At 38.2% G+C, this 17,616-nt stretch overlaps 2 protein-coding genes across 4 annotated transcripts in view; one reads left to right on the top strand and one right to left on the bottom strand.

Moving 5' to 3' along the window:
• CPNE4 (copine 4) overlaps positions 1-15,992 on the bottom strand; it is a 320,303-nt gene extending 304,311 nt beyond the window's left edge. For 2 of the 3 annotated variants that reach the window (XM_055708199.1, XM_055708200.1), the window contains exon 1: positions 15,880-15,992. The gene's annotated coding sequence lies outside the window, so the exon portion shown is untranslated. The remainder of the gene's footprint in view (positions 1-15,879) is intronic. The other variant, XM_005445873.4, reaches the window with a different exon arrangement.
• On the top strand, positions 811-13,470 carry LOC102056398 (prostatic acid phosphatase-like). The gene is made up of 10 exons (XM_005445874.3): positions 811-924; positions 2,264-2,359; positions 4,853-4,939; positions 5,576-5,728; positions 6,685-6,783; positions 7,891-7,986; positions 10,429-10,561; positions 11,811-11,896; positions 12,750-12,856; positions 13,314-13,470. The coding sequence occupies exons 1-10, from the start codon at positions 811-813 to the stop codon at positions 13,468-13,470; spliced, it is 1,128 nt and encodes a 375-aa protein (XP_005445931.1).
• Positions 15,993-17,616: the final 1,624 nt, after the last annotated feature.

Here is a 17,616-nt window from a genome sequence, read left to right as displayed (position 1 = left end):
GACAGAAACAATGTTTGAATTATGCATGCTGTAACAATGTGAGTGTTTGCAGCAAGAAAGATTTGAAAATAATGAATTTACCTAACTGTATTAAATTCTGTGGAATAGTTCTAGGAAACAGTGGCACACATTTTGCCACTAGAGACACAGTCAAACTACTGTAGAGATTAAAAGTTCATCCATGTAACTTTTTTTTTTGTTTTCAATGAATTTGGTCTTATCCCTGCTCGTGTGCAACAAAACCTTCTGCTGTCTATTCCTTCTACAGACCACTGCCAAATCCAGGGGAAAATCCATAGATCCTTTATAAAAGAACAAATGTTAGCACTGGTCCTTCTAGCTTTCTAGTACAAAGTGTTCAGAGAAGCCTGTGTGAGCAGTAGGTATGAGGATGGTTTACTAGCTCTTCTGCATACAGCAAGAGACAGCATATCTGCAGCATTTTCACTTTTGAGAAGGCTGATTGACCATACTATATCCTAGCTTAAATAACAGAAGGCATCTTCTAGTTCTTTATGTTCACCTGCCTTGCAAGTGCCAGGACAGGAATTAGAGTGCTCAGAGATGCCACTTCATGTTATACATGGGACACAGAAATGGAGTGCAAATGCAAAATACACTTTTCATTTCACAAATCTCCTGAAAAGCACTAACCTTAGAAGGGAAAAAAGGGAGGAGGATGCAAGCTCACAGCCCGCTTTTGGACTTCACTGAGCACAACTGACTCCTCCCCTCTGAACCACATATCTACTGTACCACCACATCTGCCAGGGACCTTGGTGTGCAAAATAGCTGAAAGCTACCCTCAGGATGAGAGCAAGGCAGCTGGTGTGTGGAATCTGGAGTCTGTGTTTCATGTTCTGCCTTTTCTGCATCTTTCTTCACCAAACGACAGCTAAAAGAAAACTGAAGTTTGTGTCCATAGTAAGTAGATAGTTCATGGGCAAATGGAATTTCTTTAAAACTTGTCACTTACGGCTCTTGTACTCTAGGATAGGGGGGCAGGGGGCACTTTTTGAATATTTGTTTCCTGCATATTCAAAGTTCACTGTTGCATTGTACAACAAAATCCTCAATTTTAAATAAGATTGTATAATTTGTCTCCTTTGTGCAGTCCTAGATGAACTTAACTTTCTGGATTGACAAAGAATGCCTTTTTTATAGCACTAAGAGAGGAATCATGTAGAATTCTTCTTTAAATTGTAGAAGAGGATTTCACAACTAGTGCAAAAACCCTCTTTACCATGGAAGAGTTCCCACTTTTCCAGTGGTTGCAATGGATTAACATGCAAAACAAATTTCACTATGTGAAATCCAAACTAGTGTACTATGGCACTGAATAAGCAACACTGAACCAGTGTTGTGAAACTATAGCTACTTGCAATGATTATGATGTACTGTTTGTTTGCAGGAAGCCTGAATCTTGTTCTGAACACTGTATGTGCTTGTAAATCACTTATATACTATTTTTGCTGCAGTTTTCAATTTTATTTCTCTCTACTTGGATTAAAAAATAAAAAAAAATCTGGTGGTTAATTTTTAAAATTATGTGACACATAGATTAATATATATATACAGGAATTATGCTGGACAAGGAAATAATTCATTATAGAAATAAAAAATCTAGATGCATCTTTATAGATATACCTTCTATGTGAACTGAAATTGCAGAACAGGTTCAATGTTTTCAAACTAACAGTTTAGTCTGTATTTAGATATTGGATGACACTTCTATCATCTTGTGTGATGAAACTGTCAACAGGTGGCTTTTTAAGGCCAATTTCTTCCAAGAAAGAAGGCTTCAAAGCAGTCAGCCACAGAAACAGTATCTTAGAGCAGTAGTTTGGGGTTTTTTCCTTCTGAATTCCCCCTCAGTCCTACCAAAATATTAACATTATAATATTTCTGGAAAATTACTTACATGCTTCTGTTTGTTTTCTGTTTATTTAATGTTGTGATCTATAGCTCCTGAAATATATAAACCCTCTTTAAATTATATTAAGATATTTTATAGTTCTTATGACTTACCAAAATTTATTTAAGCTCATTACTTTTCAAATGCCAGGAAAAAAAGACAAGTTACACTTGTCTAAATAAATCAAACAGGTGGTGTAGCTCTCTAGACCCAAGAAAAGCAGCATGAGTATATTCAGCATCTGTCAGATACAGTACTCACTGTCTTTGCATATTCCTTGTGACTGCACTAATTACATCTATCACAAAAATCCCAGTAATGCAAAGGGAATTCCATCTGTTTTATCAGGTATTTCGTCATGGTGACCACACTCCACAAGAGTTTTTTCCAACTGACAACCACAGAGAAGTTGCAAGGCAGCAGGGATACGGACAGCTTACCAAGGTCTGTTTTCTTACCTGGCCCAATATACTGAAATATTGAAATGTAGCGTGTTGATATTTGGGGTTTGGAACTTTGTTCTCACTTGGGGGAAGCCCATATTAAGGTGCTATATATAGCTCTCCAAAAGGACAGCCAAAGAACTTACTAGGAAGCTACAGCTACGAGCAGTCACCGATTTTAAACGACAGAGTCAGCCTGTTCTGGTCCAGTAGCAGCATATGTTGAGTTGTTTGCAGATGTGGGTGTTTTGGGAGGAGCCAAGCACTAGTGACCATCACAGTCCACCTGAGACCAAACATGATGCTTTAATCATCAGTGGCATAAGGCGGTGGAAGTGTTCACAGACCAGCCTCAATCTCTGCTGAGTAGGAGTGCCTCCTAGCTCATGAACTACTAAAATCAGTACTAGCAGAAATTTCTCTCAAGCTGTACCAGGGAAAGTTGATTTAAAGCTCAGCTATTTTAGTGCAGGTATTGGTGGAATACAGCAGAGCTGAGCTTGCACACACGTATCAGCTGATGGCAGTAACTAGTAGCAGCTAAGGCAACTGCAGAGTCCAACTGCAGAAACTGTGCCTCTGCATTAACTGTAATTTTATTAGCTGCCACCTCTTGTGAATGGAGCAAAGGGTGAACTCTTGTATCATCAGACTGTAATGGAGTATGTGGACACTAGTGGCTTTAACCCTTCTTCTGCTGCACTCCCACCAGCAGTACCCACTGTGTCTGTGCTTCATTCCTTTTTCCCCAAGATACGTTTTTTGGATAGAAAAATCCACTGGTTATTTGCCCAGGATCCTGGGAACCAGGCAGCCTCACTGAAGTAGTTTAGATGTGCCAGAAATCTGATGTTCCAGATGAATGGCTATTGTGCATATGTAGGCAGACTGTGAGGTGTGTGTCTCTGTTAGGCTGCTGAAGTGAGTTCACTTACACACCTTATGTCCAGTGGGTCCAGCACAATGCACATGTTTTTCTCTCCTAGAGGAAGTAGCCACTTGCCAGGTCTTCACCAAAATCAGAATAGAACAAACGGCCTGAGGGGTTTCTCTTCCTCCACATTCTTAGGAGGCCAAACTGATCTCCAATGCAAAAGTCAGGCCTGTTTCCTCTCACGTCATCTCCCTTGAAGAAACAGGAGTAACAGACCAGCTTCCTATGCCTTAACTCGGCTGTGACTCAGTCATTCCACATAGACACTCTGTGAGTTCAGCACTACAAGCCAGCTTGTTCCAGGGCATGGAAGGCTTCAAGACCAGGGTGTCAGGATTTAACAACACACGTTAGGCAAGTTGGGGCAGAAGCCTAAGTCAAATATACCCTAGGAAACTGGATGCACAATTCCAGCAACAGAAAGAGGTGATCACACACACACACTGTGGGCCACATCTGGCACTCTGGATAATGCCCTGACTAACTTGGTCTGACCTCATAGCTGACTCTGCTGTGAACAGGAGGTTGGACTGGAGACTTCCTGAGCTCCCTTTCAACCTGAATTATCCTATGACTTACAAAAGGACTTTAGCAAGCAATGAGTAATCACTGTACCTGTGACTCCAGTGCAGAGTAGTGATTACTTGAGCAAAGTTGAATATATTTCTATGTATGCCACATAACACCAGGTACAAGTAAAAAGATAACAGTATTGAGACCATTACAGGGACATTGCATGTGATTCTCATGTCACGTGTTTACCAAATTATGTTGGTAAACTGGAAAATGTTCAGTTAGAGCTACTAAAATGCTGAGGCTGGAAAACATTTTTCTGTGAGAGTAGAGAATTGTCATCTACTTAGTTTAGCACAGAGATTAAGTGACTTGATTCCATCTTACTGATTATTATCTTACTGGGAATAAGATCTGTGATGGTAAAGAATGTGTCATTCAAAAATGTAACAAGATCCACTGACTGAAAACTGGGAACATAGAAAAGAACCAAGAATCAAATGTTTTAGACTGTTGATAATAATTAATCATTGCAGCAAAATACCTGAAGCGTTAGAGGACTTCTACTTGAAATCTTTGATTCAAGATTCAGGCCAAAACTGTAGCCTCCATACAGAATCACTGGTGATACTCTATGGGACTCATACCCTGGATGTGTCTTCAGGGACAGGTGGTTACTCTGAATTCCCAGTTAATCAGCTGTGAGCCATCCAAAGAGCAGAAACTAGACAGATGGTGTCAGGATATCTCTATGCCTGCTGTAAGTCACCCTGCCCCTCAGCCAGTCTTACTGGCTTGGATAAACATATACATAGCTTTCTGTAAAGCACAATGTAAAATGGCATCCGTCAGGAAGAGATCTCTAACATTATCCATTACTGTACATGCAGCAACTTTACTGCTTTTTTCCCCGTCTCCTTTCCTCCATTTTATAAAGGAAAAAGGTATTTGTCAAAATAATATGAAATACTGTCTCGTTTTTTGGTTGCAGAAATGGATGCATAGCACACTTCTTGAGCCTCTTACACTATTCTGTTACTTCTACAGCTTGGCATACAGCAACAGTATGAGCTTGGACAGTACATGCGGAGGAGATACTCTTATTTCCTGAGTGTCGTATACAAGCAGTGTGAGGCAAGTACTGGATCTGGGAGGGAAGATTTTTTTTCATGGATGTTAATGAGACTTCCTGAATGCATGAGAGTCCAAACCTGGTGAGGTTGGAGAAAATTTAATACCCGCTGAATTCAATGTAATTTCAAAGTATCCCTGAAACTGGGTCAACTTTTATTCAGGCAGATGGCTAACTGAAAACCATGTGAAAGACTTTTTAGGCTATCACGTTCAGATGCCTCGCTGTTGTATGGCAGAGTATCTATGTTGGATAACTCCAGTGCTACACTTCCACATGGAGTGCAGGTACAGCTTAGTTGTTTTCATTTAGAGTGCAACTGTTCAGTGCATACGCAATGTCCCAAAGCCTAGTGGTCAAATGGAGTCATTCTTATGCTTTCCACTAGGATTTCTAAGTGAAATGCTACCATGCTGCAGCTCACTTGTCCAACAACATTTTATTCCAAGGCCCTATTCCAGCTTCACTCTTTCTCCCTCCTCCTTCTTTCTCACAGCCCTTCTTCACCCCACTCCATTTTAATGAAAGCTTCCCCAGCACAGTACTGGTCGCCTTCTTTCCTACCAACAGAAAAAAAGAAACCCAAAACCTAAGAAGAGAAATGACCTTTCAAAATTTTTGTCTTTTTCTTGCTCCAGATTTATGTTCAAAGCACTGACTGTGATCACACACTTATGAGTGCTCAGGCAAGTCTTGCTGGGCTGTACCCACCAACACAGGGTGAGATTTGGAACCCCAGAATTCTTTGGCAGCCAATTCCAGTTCACACAGTGCCACTGTCACATGATAATGTGAGTATATACTAGAGGCATTTGTTTTCCCTTAATCATTAGTAAACTGCTTAGGATATGAGATGAAGAGGCCGCATAAAGGGCATGATAAAGGCAACAAAAAGTACATTATGTAACAAGCATTGCACAGAAAGTCCTAATAAGCTGAGTAGAAATATTGTCAAGAGCTTCCACAAGAATGGACTTATGTATCAGAGACCCGGACCTAACAAAAAAAGGAAGAAAAACAGAAGTCCTAGGTACAGAGAAAAAGAGTTATCCTATTATGTGAGTTAACCACTATAGAAGCAGATTAATCTTAAACTTATCACAAACATGGCTTGCTTTGTATGAGAAGAGGAAGCATACCTGTTTTCACTAGTGCTTCAACATTTCTTAGTTTGCAGCCAACAGAAAAGACAAAATAATTATCCTGGGACTTTCATTACTGTGAAAATTGAGTTGCAGGATTGTTTTTCATGCACTTTGAAGCTCAGTGCATGCACTTTGAGGTAAGCTGTGGTAAGTCCACTTAATACAGCTGAGTATGCACAAAGACTCCTATTGCAGTCCAGTTGCTGCTTGGCAATTTGTTGCAAAAAGGTGACGGTGTGTTTAAAGAAAGACTGAACACAATGAATGAAATCATCCCTGGGGAAGCCAAGCACAAAGCTGTACATGAGGGCTTGTGTTAGTCTTCTGTTGAGGGACAAATTTCATCTTGTGTAAATGGATCCCTTAACTTTGAACTACTGCAGCTATTAGTCCTCTGAACATTTAAAGATTATTTTGTAAGTAGTCATCAGTATGACTCTTACAGTCCTGAAGATTATTATCCTTGAAAACTACATTCCCAAATTATTTTTCAGCTTGTTCTAACTAGTGCAGCCAATTAGAACAACAATCTTGCCAGGGTATATTGAATTGCAGAACATAAAGCACCTTGCCTAACAAGTGTTTTGCAATTTTCTTTTCAGTTGCTATACTTACCTTTTTCACACTGCCCAAGATACAGTGAGCTTCTGAGAGAAACCTTTGAAACAAGGGATTTCCAAAGGCAATTCAAGCAGTACAAGGTAAAGTATTTTCAGTTCTGGAAATCCAGTTAAAATGGACCACTTTTGTCAACATTATCTAACAGGTAAGTTTAAAAAATGGCAGTCAATATGCTCCTTCCAGATCTCTAATCTTCACAGTGGGTGTAGGCAACATACCCAAAACATTATTACAACATTATAGATCCAGCTGGAGGGGGCTATTCCCATCAATTGAAAATTGGAAGTCATAGAAAAGATAAATTATTGACTACCTTGCAAAAACCCAGCCCACCTACCTTCTAGGACAGCAGACAAAACAAAAACTCAGATCAGTCGGTGCCAAAACCTCTCAAATCACTCCAACACCTCTCTCTGTTTACTCCCATGTAAAGCAATTCCTCTGTCTCTGTCTATATAACTCTCTGCTAGTTCAGATTCCTCTTCCACCTTCCTCATCCACAAGATGCTCACAGCTCAATTTCCCAGATTTTCTATAAAACAGACTCAGCGCTTTCCTCAAGTACCCGTTCATGTTTCACACCTGAAGTCTTCATTCATTGTTTTTGCCTCTGTAAGGTATCCTTTCCTTTCTTTCTCCACCACCAAAATCTTTCCATGGCTATGTAATCACTTGTTTATTCTGCTGCAACCGTCTTCTTCTCAGGTTTATTAAAAATGACACTATCAAACTCACCTGGTTTTCTATAATCTTTAATCACTGACCTCAGCCATCTATCTGTGGCTCTACATCTGGGTATTATACATGAGTGAATCATAATTCCCAGTTTTATCGTATTTACATCGTACTTCCCTTCTGCTGAGTACCAACATAATTCTGTTTATCACACTTCCTTTAAGCACTTTCTAAATTTCTGCCAGACTTCCTCATATATCAGTGTCCCCTCTACTCTGCCCCCTTCTGAACATTTCCATCAAGCATAAACCACCACCGTACTTCAAATCTGAACTCAGGTCACCAACCTTGTCTAGATGAATAGGCCTGATTCTCTTACCACTCAGCAACAGTTCATTGCTTAAGTGCAAAGACTATCTTGGTTCTAAAAATTACTATCTTCTAGTATGGCAGTGTGAGGAAATGATGTACAAAGGCCCTGTGTACTAAAAGTTTGCTTTTGTGTTTTCCAGCCATTTCTGAAGTTTTTAGCCACTCATACAGGATACCCATTGAAGAAGCTGAACACTGAAAGAATTCTGAAGCTCTCTGACACTTTACAATATGAGGTAATAATATAAAGAAAATTCCAAAGGTCCAATAGAAATACTTACACTTTCACAAAATTGTTTTAGCTCTTATTTCTACTGTCTGTAAGACGTCAAAAGAGGGTATCTCTGTGCTTCCAGACCTTTTTGAAGCACTATTTGCAGCTTCTTCCCCAGAAACCCTCACCTAACATCTAAATTGCAACTGAAAATCCTGTAAAGACAGTATGACTGTGTGAGGCTGCTGTGGGTCGTCCACCACTATAAGGAACAGAAAGCAATGACTTACCAAATTCAAGATCCTGTCAGTGACCGCATATGAGTTAGGTAAAAGCATACCTTTGGATAAAATTATCATGTTACTCCTCCAAACCCCTTCACAGAGATGCACACGAATAAAATAGGTTGCTGGCAAAGAAACATAAGCATCCTTCCACAAAGATTTTATGCACATTGTATAAGCAACATAAGTCATTATTTGCATATGGACAGTAGCAGTCAAGAGTATTTTCAGGAATTAAGCAGCCATTGGAATGTCACAATGGCTATTTGGGCAAGTTTAGGAGCCTGTTCTATGCAAAGGAACCAGGCACATCAGAAAGAAGCATGGATTTTATAACAAAAGGGGTACTGTGGTGCCCAGCTGTCATGGGTATCTGGGTCCCACAGTCTGGTACCTCTGATTGGAATTCGAAAAAATCCTGAGTGCCCTTAATGTAGCAACAAGTCCCTCTTCATGTCACTTCAAAGTCTAGACTTAGCTGAAGCAAGTGAGAACTGCAGTCTTGCGTTAACAAGTTATTGTTGCAGGCAGCTTTCACTACAAATGCTTTAATGCATAATTATTTTTAAATTCAAATAATAATGATAAATCAGTCATCAGTACTGGAATATTCCCTAGAAAACTGAGGCAGTTTTAATGTAGATTTCACAAGCAAATGTAATATTTGGGTGTGATGCTAATGAGTTTACCTTCTGTCCTTGCAGTTTCTGCAAAGGCCCAACTTTGGTCCAAATGGACCAAATGTTGAATAGAATGTTAGGCAGGCCTTAAGTTAAATGAAATGTTAACATGTTGGGATATCTCACTGTAATTTCATTGAGGTCACCCTTTCATATTTTCCAAATGCAGGATAGCTCAGCACCACAACTTTTTATTTCAATTGTTATATCATACTGAGAAACCTGTGCCATCAGAGAAATGTGCAAAATCAACAGCTCCCATCAAGGATCTAGCAAAATGTTGGAAGAAAAAGCTCATTAGTTGGGTTTTTCCTCCTAGTGTTAGATTTGATGAGCTTTGGTCTTTCATACTACTCAGTGAAGACTCTGGGGGTATCAATTAAGAAATCTACTATAAAAGCCACTCTCACCCTTTCAAGCATACAAAGAGAGCTTTCTCACATCGTTTTATAAAATACAATTCATGAAACTACAGTAGCTTGCATTCTGTATCTGTTACTTTTGGCTAAGTATCATCTGACTTTCAAGTGTCCTGGAAACTGAAGTACTTGCTTGCCTACAGTACTGTCTTAAATAGCACTCAACTAGCCAATTTTCCTCTCAAGATACAAATCATATCTGTTAAAAAAGAAAGTGATACATTGTGACCTGAGTTGGTGTAACCTAACATGTTCCATTGTTTCACTTGTTTAAACAAATGCGTTAAGTAGTTTGCATTTTCCTCAGAAGTCGTTGTTACAAGAACACTCCCTTTGGTGAGCTCAGTCCAATGGTTACATTGCACTGAAGGAAATGTACCCACCTTGTTTAAACAGGAATTCAAGGTAGTGCAAACCAGGAGTGTTGGGCAGATCTTCCCTTCTCATAGTTGTAACCATTAACATATCTTGGGCTGCATCCCTAGGGAAAGACTAATCCATTCCGCTTTAGCTTGAGGACTGTGTCATTATCCAATAGACCTGGTATAGGTAGGTATGAATTCCATCTATGTTTCTAATCCTTATACATATAGCTTATACTCTGGTACATCTGACTACAGCCATATATATTCCTACTGGACCTCTGGATCTCACTCATATCTCAGGGCTGCCAGCCCCTAAAATCCTGACATCTATCTAGGGTTTGTTTCAGTAAAGATCTCAGGATATATGCCAGTAAATGGCTGGAAAAGAAAGAGTCATAAAGTTCATTTTTTTGCACATGAAAACTGCATTAGTAATTCGCATAAATAATGCCAGTCACTTTTTGCATAATTTTTAGTATTATATTTCTTCTTCTTGTGGAACACTGCCATACAAATTTGTTTTGACCTATGTGATGCTATAAATAGAATACTACAGCTGTCTAAATGCAAAATACACTCATTATTTTATTATAGAGAAAATATTACTTGAGTGAAACATTCAGAATTTGTTCTGACAAGCATATTGTGCCAGAACAACCAACAGTTAGCAGTAGGAATCTGTACGAAAATCACCATGTTCTCTTTCTTCACTGTAGGATATTAACAATTACACTTTACCTGTTTGGGCTACTCACGGTGTCAGGACCAAGCTGATAAAGCTCTCAGAATTGTTATTGCAGGCGGAATTTGGGTTCCACAAACGAATACAAAAATCACGTTTGCAGGGAGGTAAGCCGAATTCTTACCCCATTTAAAGCCACGAGTAGAATGGGAAAGAAGAGAGGGCATATCATAAAAATTGCTACTGATTCCGTGCAGAACTATGAAAGATTCCATGATGTGGATATTGGTGATCAGCACTGAAAGATTTTGATTAATGCGAAGAGAGATGGTGAGGATATGAGTCATGAATATCCTAGTCCAACATTATAATGGAGGTATCATTTTGGTTACACTATACAAGAAATCCAAAGTAATATAGAGATCCTTGCTGAACAGAACCAAGTCTGAATTTAATGTAAAGCACCATGCTTAACTTACTTAAGAAGAGATTATTTGTAATAATCTCTAGGATGGTAATTTTGTTGCCTTACAGTCTTCATATGCCATTACTAAGAGTACTAAAACGAGATTATTAAACTGCTTCTAAACTTTATTCTGCTCAGCAAATAGTAGCTGAAATTTCAAAATAGTTTATATCTTTTCAATCATTCATTCTCCTCCATTCATCCACTGTCACCTTTCAGGCCTTTTTTGTTTTATTTGGACACTGTACAGTCAGGCTCTGTGAGCTACAAGGACAAGTCACATTAAGCATGGACCAATTTGTTCGCTTTTTTGGAGTTCCAACTTACAAAACTAAGCACAAAGTTCACATCTCTGTTCTTGCTTTACTAACAATTGCTATTAAAAAACATGTGCCAGTAGCTGAAGACAATACATGTGTCTAATTCTGCTAGCATGTATGGTTCTCATTTTAGGATTTTAATTTGTCAAGATTCGAACCTTATGCTAACATACTGCTAGCACGGCCATTGATTTAATTCATATAGTTTGTCATACAACTTTTCAGCAGTTAACATTAACAAAATACAGACAACCACATGATTTAAGAAGGCCAAGAATCCAAAGGATATGCTCTTTTCCTCTGGAAATCAGGAAGTCAATGGAGTTACACATAAAATAAGGTAGTATTCATTACCCTGCTCTTCTTGCACTGTTCTGCTGGCACAAAGCAGCTGTGAATGCACTGCTTGAAGCTGTTTAGGCTATTAGGGACACCCAAAACATTTCACGCAGGAGTAAAATAGGCCCACTGTTCATATAAGAGATAGTATCAGAATTAATCAGAGGACTCTGCACAAATCACCTATAGTCAATTGCATTTAAAGATAGATTGTGTTAAAACACCAACAAGTGATACAGATGTTGACACAAGCATCCCTTTCATTATCATTGCCTCCCCATTTTTTTTCAGGTATTCTTTTAAAAAATATTCTAAAGCATATCTCAGATGCTAGAAAAAAGCCTTCACACCAGCAAAAGATGGTTATGTATTCTGCGGTGAGTCCTTTCTGTTTCTTTTATGCTCCCTTTCTGCAGTTATTAAATGCAGTGAAAACCATGAAACTTTATTTCCTTCATGAAATGCACCTACAAGCATTTTTTATTTGGTTAAAGTTCAATATCACTGAATTATTTTCATTCTTTGATGAACAAATACTACTTTGAAACCTGCAGAATTCCATTTTCCACCTGATGTCATGGCTTGTTTCACTGTCTTATTGCTGGGATTGAGCAGAGAACTGGAAATACCATGCCTCATGTTTTATTGAATTTTTATGACAAAGATAATTTAGCAACAAACCTCCTGCTTCCTGTATCTTTTTCAGATGCCAAAAAAAAAAAAAAAAAGAAAAAAAAGAAAAATTAAGTTAAAGTTAGTTATTTTAGAAGGTCTTATGAAGTCAGTTACTCAACTGTGACTTTATATTTTGGCTTAGAATGTGCAAACACCATCACTGAGAAGGAAATACTTGGATTGCTGTCAGTTAAAAGCTCCTATTTCTAAACTGCAGATAGATTATGACCTATAAGTTTTATATCGGCCAAAGAGTTTATTGATCTGATGTCAAATACTGTTTAATTAACATGCAAAATCACTAGTCCCTTTTAAAAGAAGTTTTAACAGCTCCTACTAACTTTGATAAGAACTGCAAGTGACTAAGACTTCTTAAATATTTACATATGTTTATTGTACAGCCATTAAAAGGACAGTATTTTCTCAGTGTTGCAGAGGGCAAGTATTAATGAGGCCATGCAAGTAACATTAAGTGGACAGATACAGTGCTGGTTATATTGTTAAAAAATAGGTACATTTCATAGGCTTTTGATTAAAGGTTTCTTCTGTTTACAGCATGCAGCCACCATTGTTGCCTTACAGATGGCACTCAATGTTTTCAATGGGAAATTGCCTCCTTACAGTGCTTGTCATTTTTTTGAACTTTACCAGGAAACAAATGGGCAAGTATCTCCAAGCTTTACTGCTAAAATAGACTTTTTCTAAAAAGCAATGTACTGATACCCCAGACTAATTAAACTGGATACACAAGGTTCACTACATAGGAAAAGATTATAGATTGATTTTAATTATTATAATTGGACTCAGTAGTTATTGACAATAGCAGAATTACAGCACTGCAGCCAGAAAACCCTCTGTCTGTTTCTTCATTACAGTTGTTATCTATGCTTTTAATCTATTGAACTCCTTGACTCTCTACCAAGAAGACAAACTACATGCAAGTTGGTGTTGACGAACTATTGTTTAAAAAGATTTCTTCAGACTACTAATGATAGATGTTAACAGCCAGACAAATAAGCTGGCTAAAAGTTTGTCCAGAAGTACAATCACTACCACATGGAAAGGCTGTGTGGTTTTGCATACCTAACTTCATTTTGACCCTTCTGTATTTTGAAACAGGCAATACACCATAGAAATGTACTATCGGAATAATTCCTTGAGAGGTCCTCACCCCCTCACTCTCCCTGGATGCAAATTTCGCTGTCCACTGGAGAGATTTACTCAGTTGGTCTACCCAGTCCTAGTACATTATTGGACAAGAGAATGTAGGATGTAGGACATTAAAAGAGGTAAGTTAAGTGTTTTGGGCACATGTACCCGAAAGTAAAGTCAGGATTACATCTGCCAAGAGCTCATTTGAAGTAACGATCATTCTTATAAGGGTCTGGTCTGAAATGAAAGACATGCAGATCCAGGAAGACAGAATTGTACCCATGGCCATAATTTCTGCTCCATTGATGTATTTATTCCAGCCCAACTTTCTAGTTCAATGGAACCAAGGCTGATTAGACTTTAGGATACTATTTTTCATGGGGTTTTTTGTTTTAGTATAGTCAAGAAGACCTGCAGTTACTGAAGAAGCAGATACACATGCAGTGAATTATAACAATTCACCTTATCTTCTCAAACTGTAGAGTATTTGTCCAAGCTGATATCAACATTATGCATTCCCTTGATTTTAGGAGACATTCAGAGGTCAAAGCAGGTAGATATTGAATAGCATACCAGTCTGGTACCAGAATGTCAAACATATACAGGCACACATTGGCATACTAACACATTCTCTAGTAAGTTGTCTGTATCTCCGTATTAGGATGCCTAACTTTCCACCTTGACCACTGATGATACTTACATTTGCAGAAAGAGGGAACAGGAAGGCAGAGAATTACACTGTCTCTCTTGTTTCTAGCTTTATATTCCTTAAGGGAGAGGAAATGCAAACAAGCCCCACTATTCAAAAGTGTCCCCACTTTTTTGATGATCAAATGTTGTACCTAATGTTAAAAAATCTGAACAGATTTTTGAATCACTGATCTTAAAAGAATTTGAAATTTCAGAGATTAGAAGCATGCAGGCAAGCCAACTTACCTTGTTGCAAATAATTTCCTATTAAATATCTTGAATTCATGAACAGACTAGAGATAGTTTAGCCAGAATGAATGAATAACTAGCAACTAATGATTATCTGAATATTTTTCTTCACTATATTAATTGCTCACAAATTCTCAGGAAACATCAGGAAATCAACACACTTAATTGCAAAAGGTAATTCATCAAGAGGAAGTTGGTTCAGACGACCTTTTTGGTCCAAGCCACTAATACAGTCATGGAAGACAGTGATAAGCACTTCATGTTTATACTGTGGCGTTTAGTAATCTAAGTTTTGTGGAGATTAGTTCCCCTTCTTCACAAAACAAACTGTATAACTGACCAAGCAAATAAAAAAAATATCTATTATATAATAAAAATTTAGCATTAATGAAGACACAATGTTTTAAGTTCAACACAAAGGCTGCAGATTGTTTTGGTTCTCAATTTTGCTTAAGCAGAACTTAGATGGTGTTCAGGCATTTTACACCACCAAGTCCAGCATCACTGCTGATGACTGCCTTCATTAGTGATACTGAGTGCTGAAATCACATACAGCCCACAAAAGAGATTTCACCCAGAACTGACACTCCAATTAAAATATTTGTCATGTTGTCAGATCAAAATTTGACACTTTCCCCTATTTTATCCTGATTCAGAATGGTTCCATCTCAGTACGTGTTAAGGCCAGAACCCAATTGTGGGGCTCACAACTCTTCCTGCAGGCAGAAGTTTTAAACTCTTCTGTGCTTGAATGGCACTTAAGAAAATGCCAAAAAACACTGCCCTGCAGCCTGCACAGTGCAGCACACTGGCAGAGGGACTGTGCTGTGCTAAACCACTGTGCATTACCAATTCTCAATGAATGCAGATAGGCTGGAACAGCTGATCTTTAATGCCAGGAAGCCAACCCAAGCTGAAAAGTGATGCAAGGAGTTTACACGTCACATTTACACCTAACATACACAGCTGCAACATCACTGATTTCAGCTGTTTTCAGCTTTGTCAAAAATCATCTCAAATATTGTCCTTTGCTAATACATATGTTAATACTTTTATTATACATGCATTTGATGAAAAGAAGCCCATAAATGTGATTTTTTTTGAGTGAAATCCAGGAGTGTGACTGAGCTCAAAAATTTACCTCACATAGCTATTCGACATGAAGACACCATTTCCCAAACATAAAGCTGTTTCCAGAAAATGCTTAATTGAAATCTCATGGAGATGACTTATGTCCCCAGTATAAGGAAATATGGGGTTTAGGGAAGTAATGCTATTACAAGTCACACAAGAGCAGCAGTATTTCTTCCATGTAATGGTGACCACAGTGTGGAACATAGGAGATGAAGACAGCTCAGCATATTTGGGAAGGAGATACAACATTTCTGTGTTCTTTTGGTTGCTCAAGAAGTTTTCAGTGTGGTTTGGCTCACCATTTCAACAGACTCTTCCTAAATCCATCAAAATGGGAGCAAATTTATTAACTCTTCTGCACTCAGTCTAAGCTACCCACTTGGTGAGGTACTATTAACAAATTTGCCATGTTTGCAGAGAACGAGGCTATATGCTAAGAACAATTCTCTTTTTTTCTTACCTTTAGGTGTTCCCTCCAAGATCTTCAGTGTGATTAGTTTTATGAAACAACTCCTCCCACTGTGATGTGACTACATTTCTCATTAATGTCCATCAGCATGACCAACAATCTCCTGATCTCTGTTGAAAGAAAACATCCCTCAGTAAAACAAATCAAAATTACAGAAAGCAGTGACCTATCCTTCATAAACATTTGCTTTATTTTATCAAGTGGCAAGACCTAAGTGTAATATGAAACCAGAGAAGTTTTTCAAAATCTATTCATTCCAAGAATGAAGAAGATTAGAAGAACTAATTTGAGAATGTAATTATAGTTACAGTGTTTTGAAGAGCTATAGCCTTAATTTAGCAAAACTGGAAAATACCTCTGAAGGAGTGTTGCCCTCTTTTGAAGAATGAGACAAGGGCTTTCAGGATTGGTGAGAGAAGCAGTGCTTCAAAAGGAGCCACCAAAAGGAGTATTCCAGTGTCCTTCTACTTTCCTTCTACTTTATTTTATTCAAGAAGTAATGAAGCATTTTACACAAACAGGTCACAGAAGCTACAAAAAATAGGATAATAGCTGTTTACTTACCTAAGTGATATCTGTCTTTTTAATTTCTGTCTTATAAATGCACAAGTATACCACCTCTATACAGAAGGAAGGTGAGACTTATGGAAATAACAGGCCATGGATCTAGACCTAAGAGAAGCCTACAAACAGCCAGCCTGGCTACCATGAAAACCTGGCAGGCAATTAGCTGACCCAACAAGGCTTTTGGGTGTTAAGCCATTCTGTCTCTTTCCAAAAAGACAGCAAAGCCAACTGTTAATTTTGGAAGAAAAACCATTTGTGGTTGTCAAACAGCAGTGGTTTCAAACAGCTTTTCAAACATCTTCCTTTTGTTATATTACCTTGATTGTATACTCTGATCTGATCATTAAAAGTCTGTGCTTCAGGGAAGTCTGTAAGTCCATACTGTTCTTGACAATAACAACAAAAAGATCTTACTGACAACACAAAATGAAAAAATCCAGAGCTACATGCTAGTTAAAACATGCAGAACATGCTAGGCAATCCTTCGCTAGTTACATTTTCTAATATTGCTGTTGCAAAACTAATTTGTGTTCTTACTATAAAAGGTGGGTCAGAACAATCAGATGCAACTAACTTCTGAAAATAGTGGAAACCTTCTTTGCTTGAAAAACTAGGCTTTCTTATTTATTATTTCCTCACAGTGGACAGGACCTTTGTCCACAGCCTTGTTGCCCATGGATCATTTCAAAGAGAACCAGAATAGTGGATGAGATGCAGAAAGTTTTGGCATTCTAGTTCCTTTCGTCCGACTAGGCCTTTAAAATAGATGCTAAACCTATGAAATCTCTATTCCTTTTTAGAACTACAGCATAAGCAGGAAAGTACTAGTCCATAAGCTACAAAAGAATAAAAAGAACAAAAAGATCCCTTCCCCCTCTAGCAAGAACCTTAAGTTTCAGAATTCTCACTGCAAAAGCCTATTCTCTTCTCAGCAGGGCCCAATTCCCGTGCTTCCTAAGCCAGCATATGAAACACAGTTCATCAAGAAGAGCTGTTACATTTCACAGCAAAGAAGTTCAAACACATAGATAAAAATAAATTATTCCCTCTCGTGAAAAATGCAATCCCTTTTATCATAGCATCCAAACAAGGGTAAAAATGTTTTCCAACAGCATGAGAAAACCATTTCTAAATGCTTCTAAATGCAAAGAAGAACAAGCT

The sequence above is a fragment of the Falco cherrug genome, chromosome 4 (assembly GCF_023634085.1).
Source record: "Falco cherrug isolate bFalChe1 chromosome 4, bFalChe1.pri, whole genome shotgun sequence".
Taxonomy (NCBI): Eukaryota; Metazoa; Chordata; class Aves; order Falconiformes; family Falconidae; genus Falco; species Falco cherrug.
Note: the sequence above shows the minus strand (reverse complement) of the source record. Positions and strands in the feature narration are given on the sequence as shown.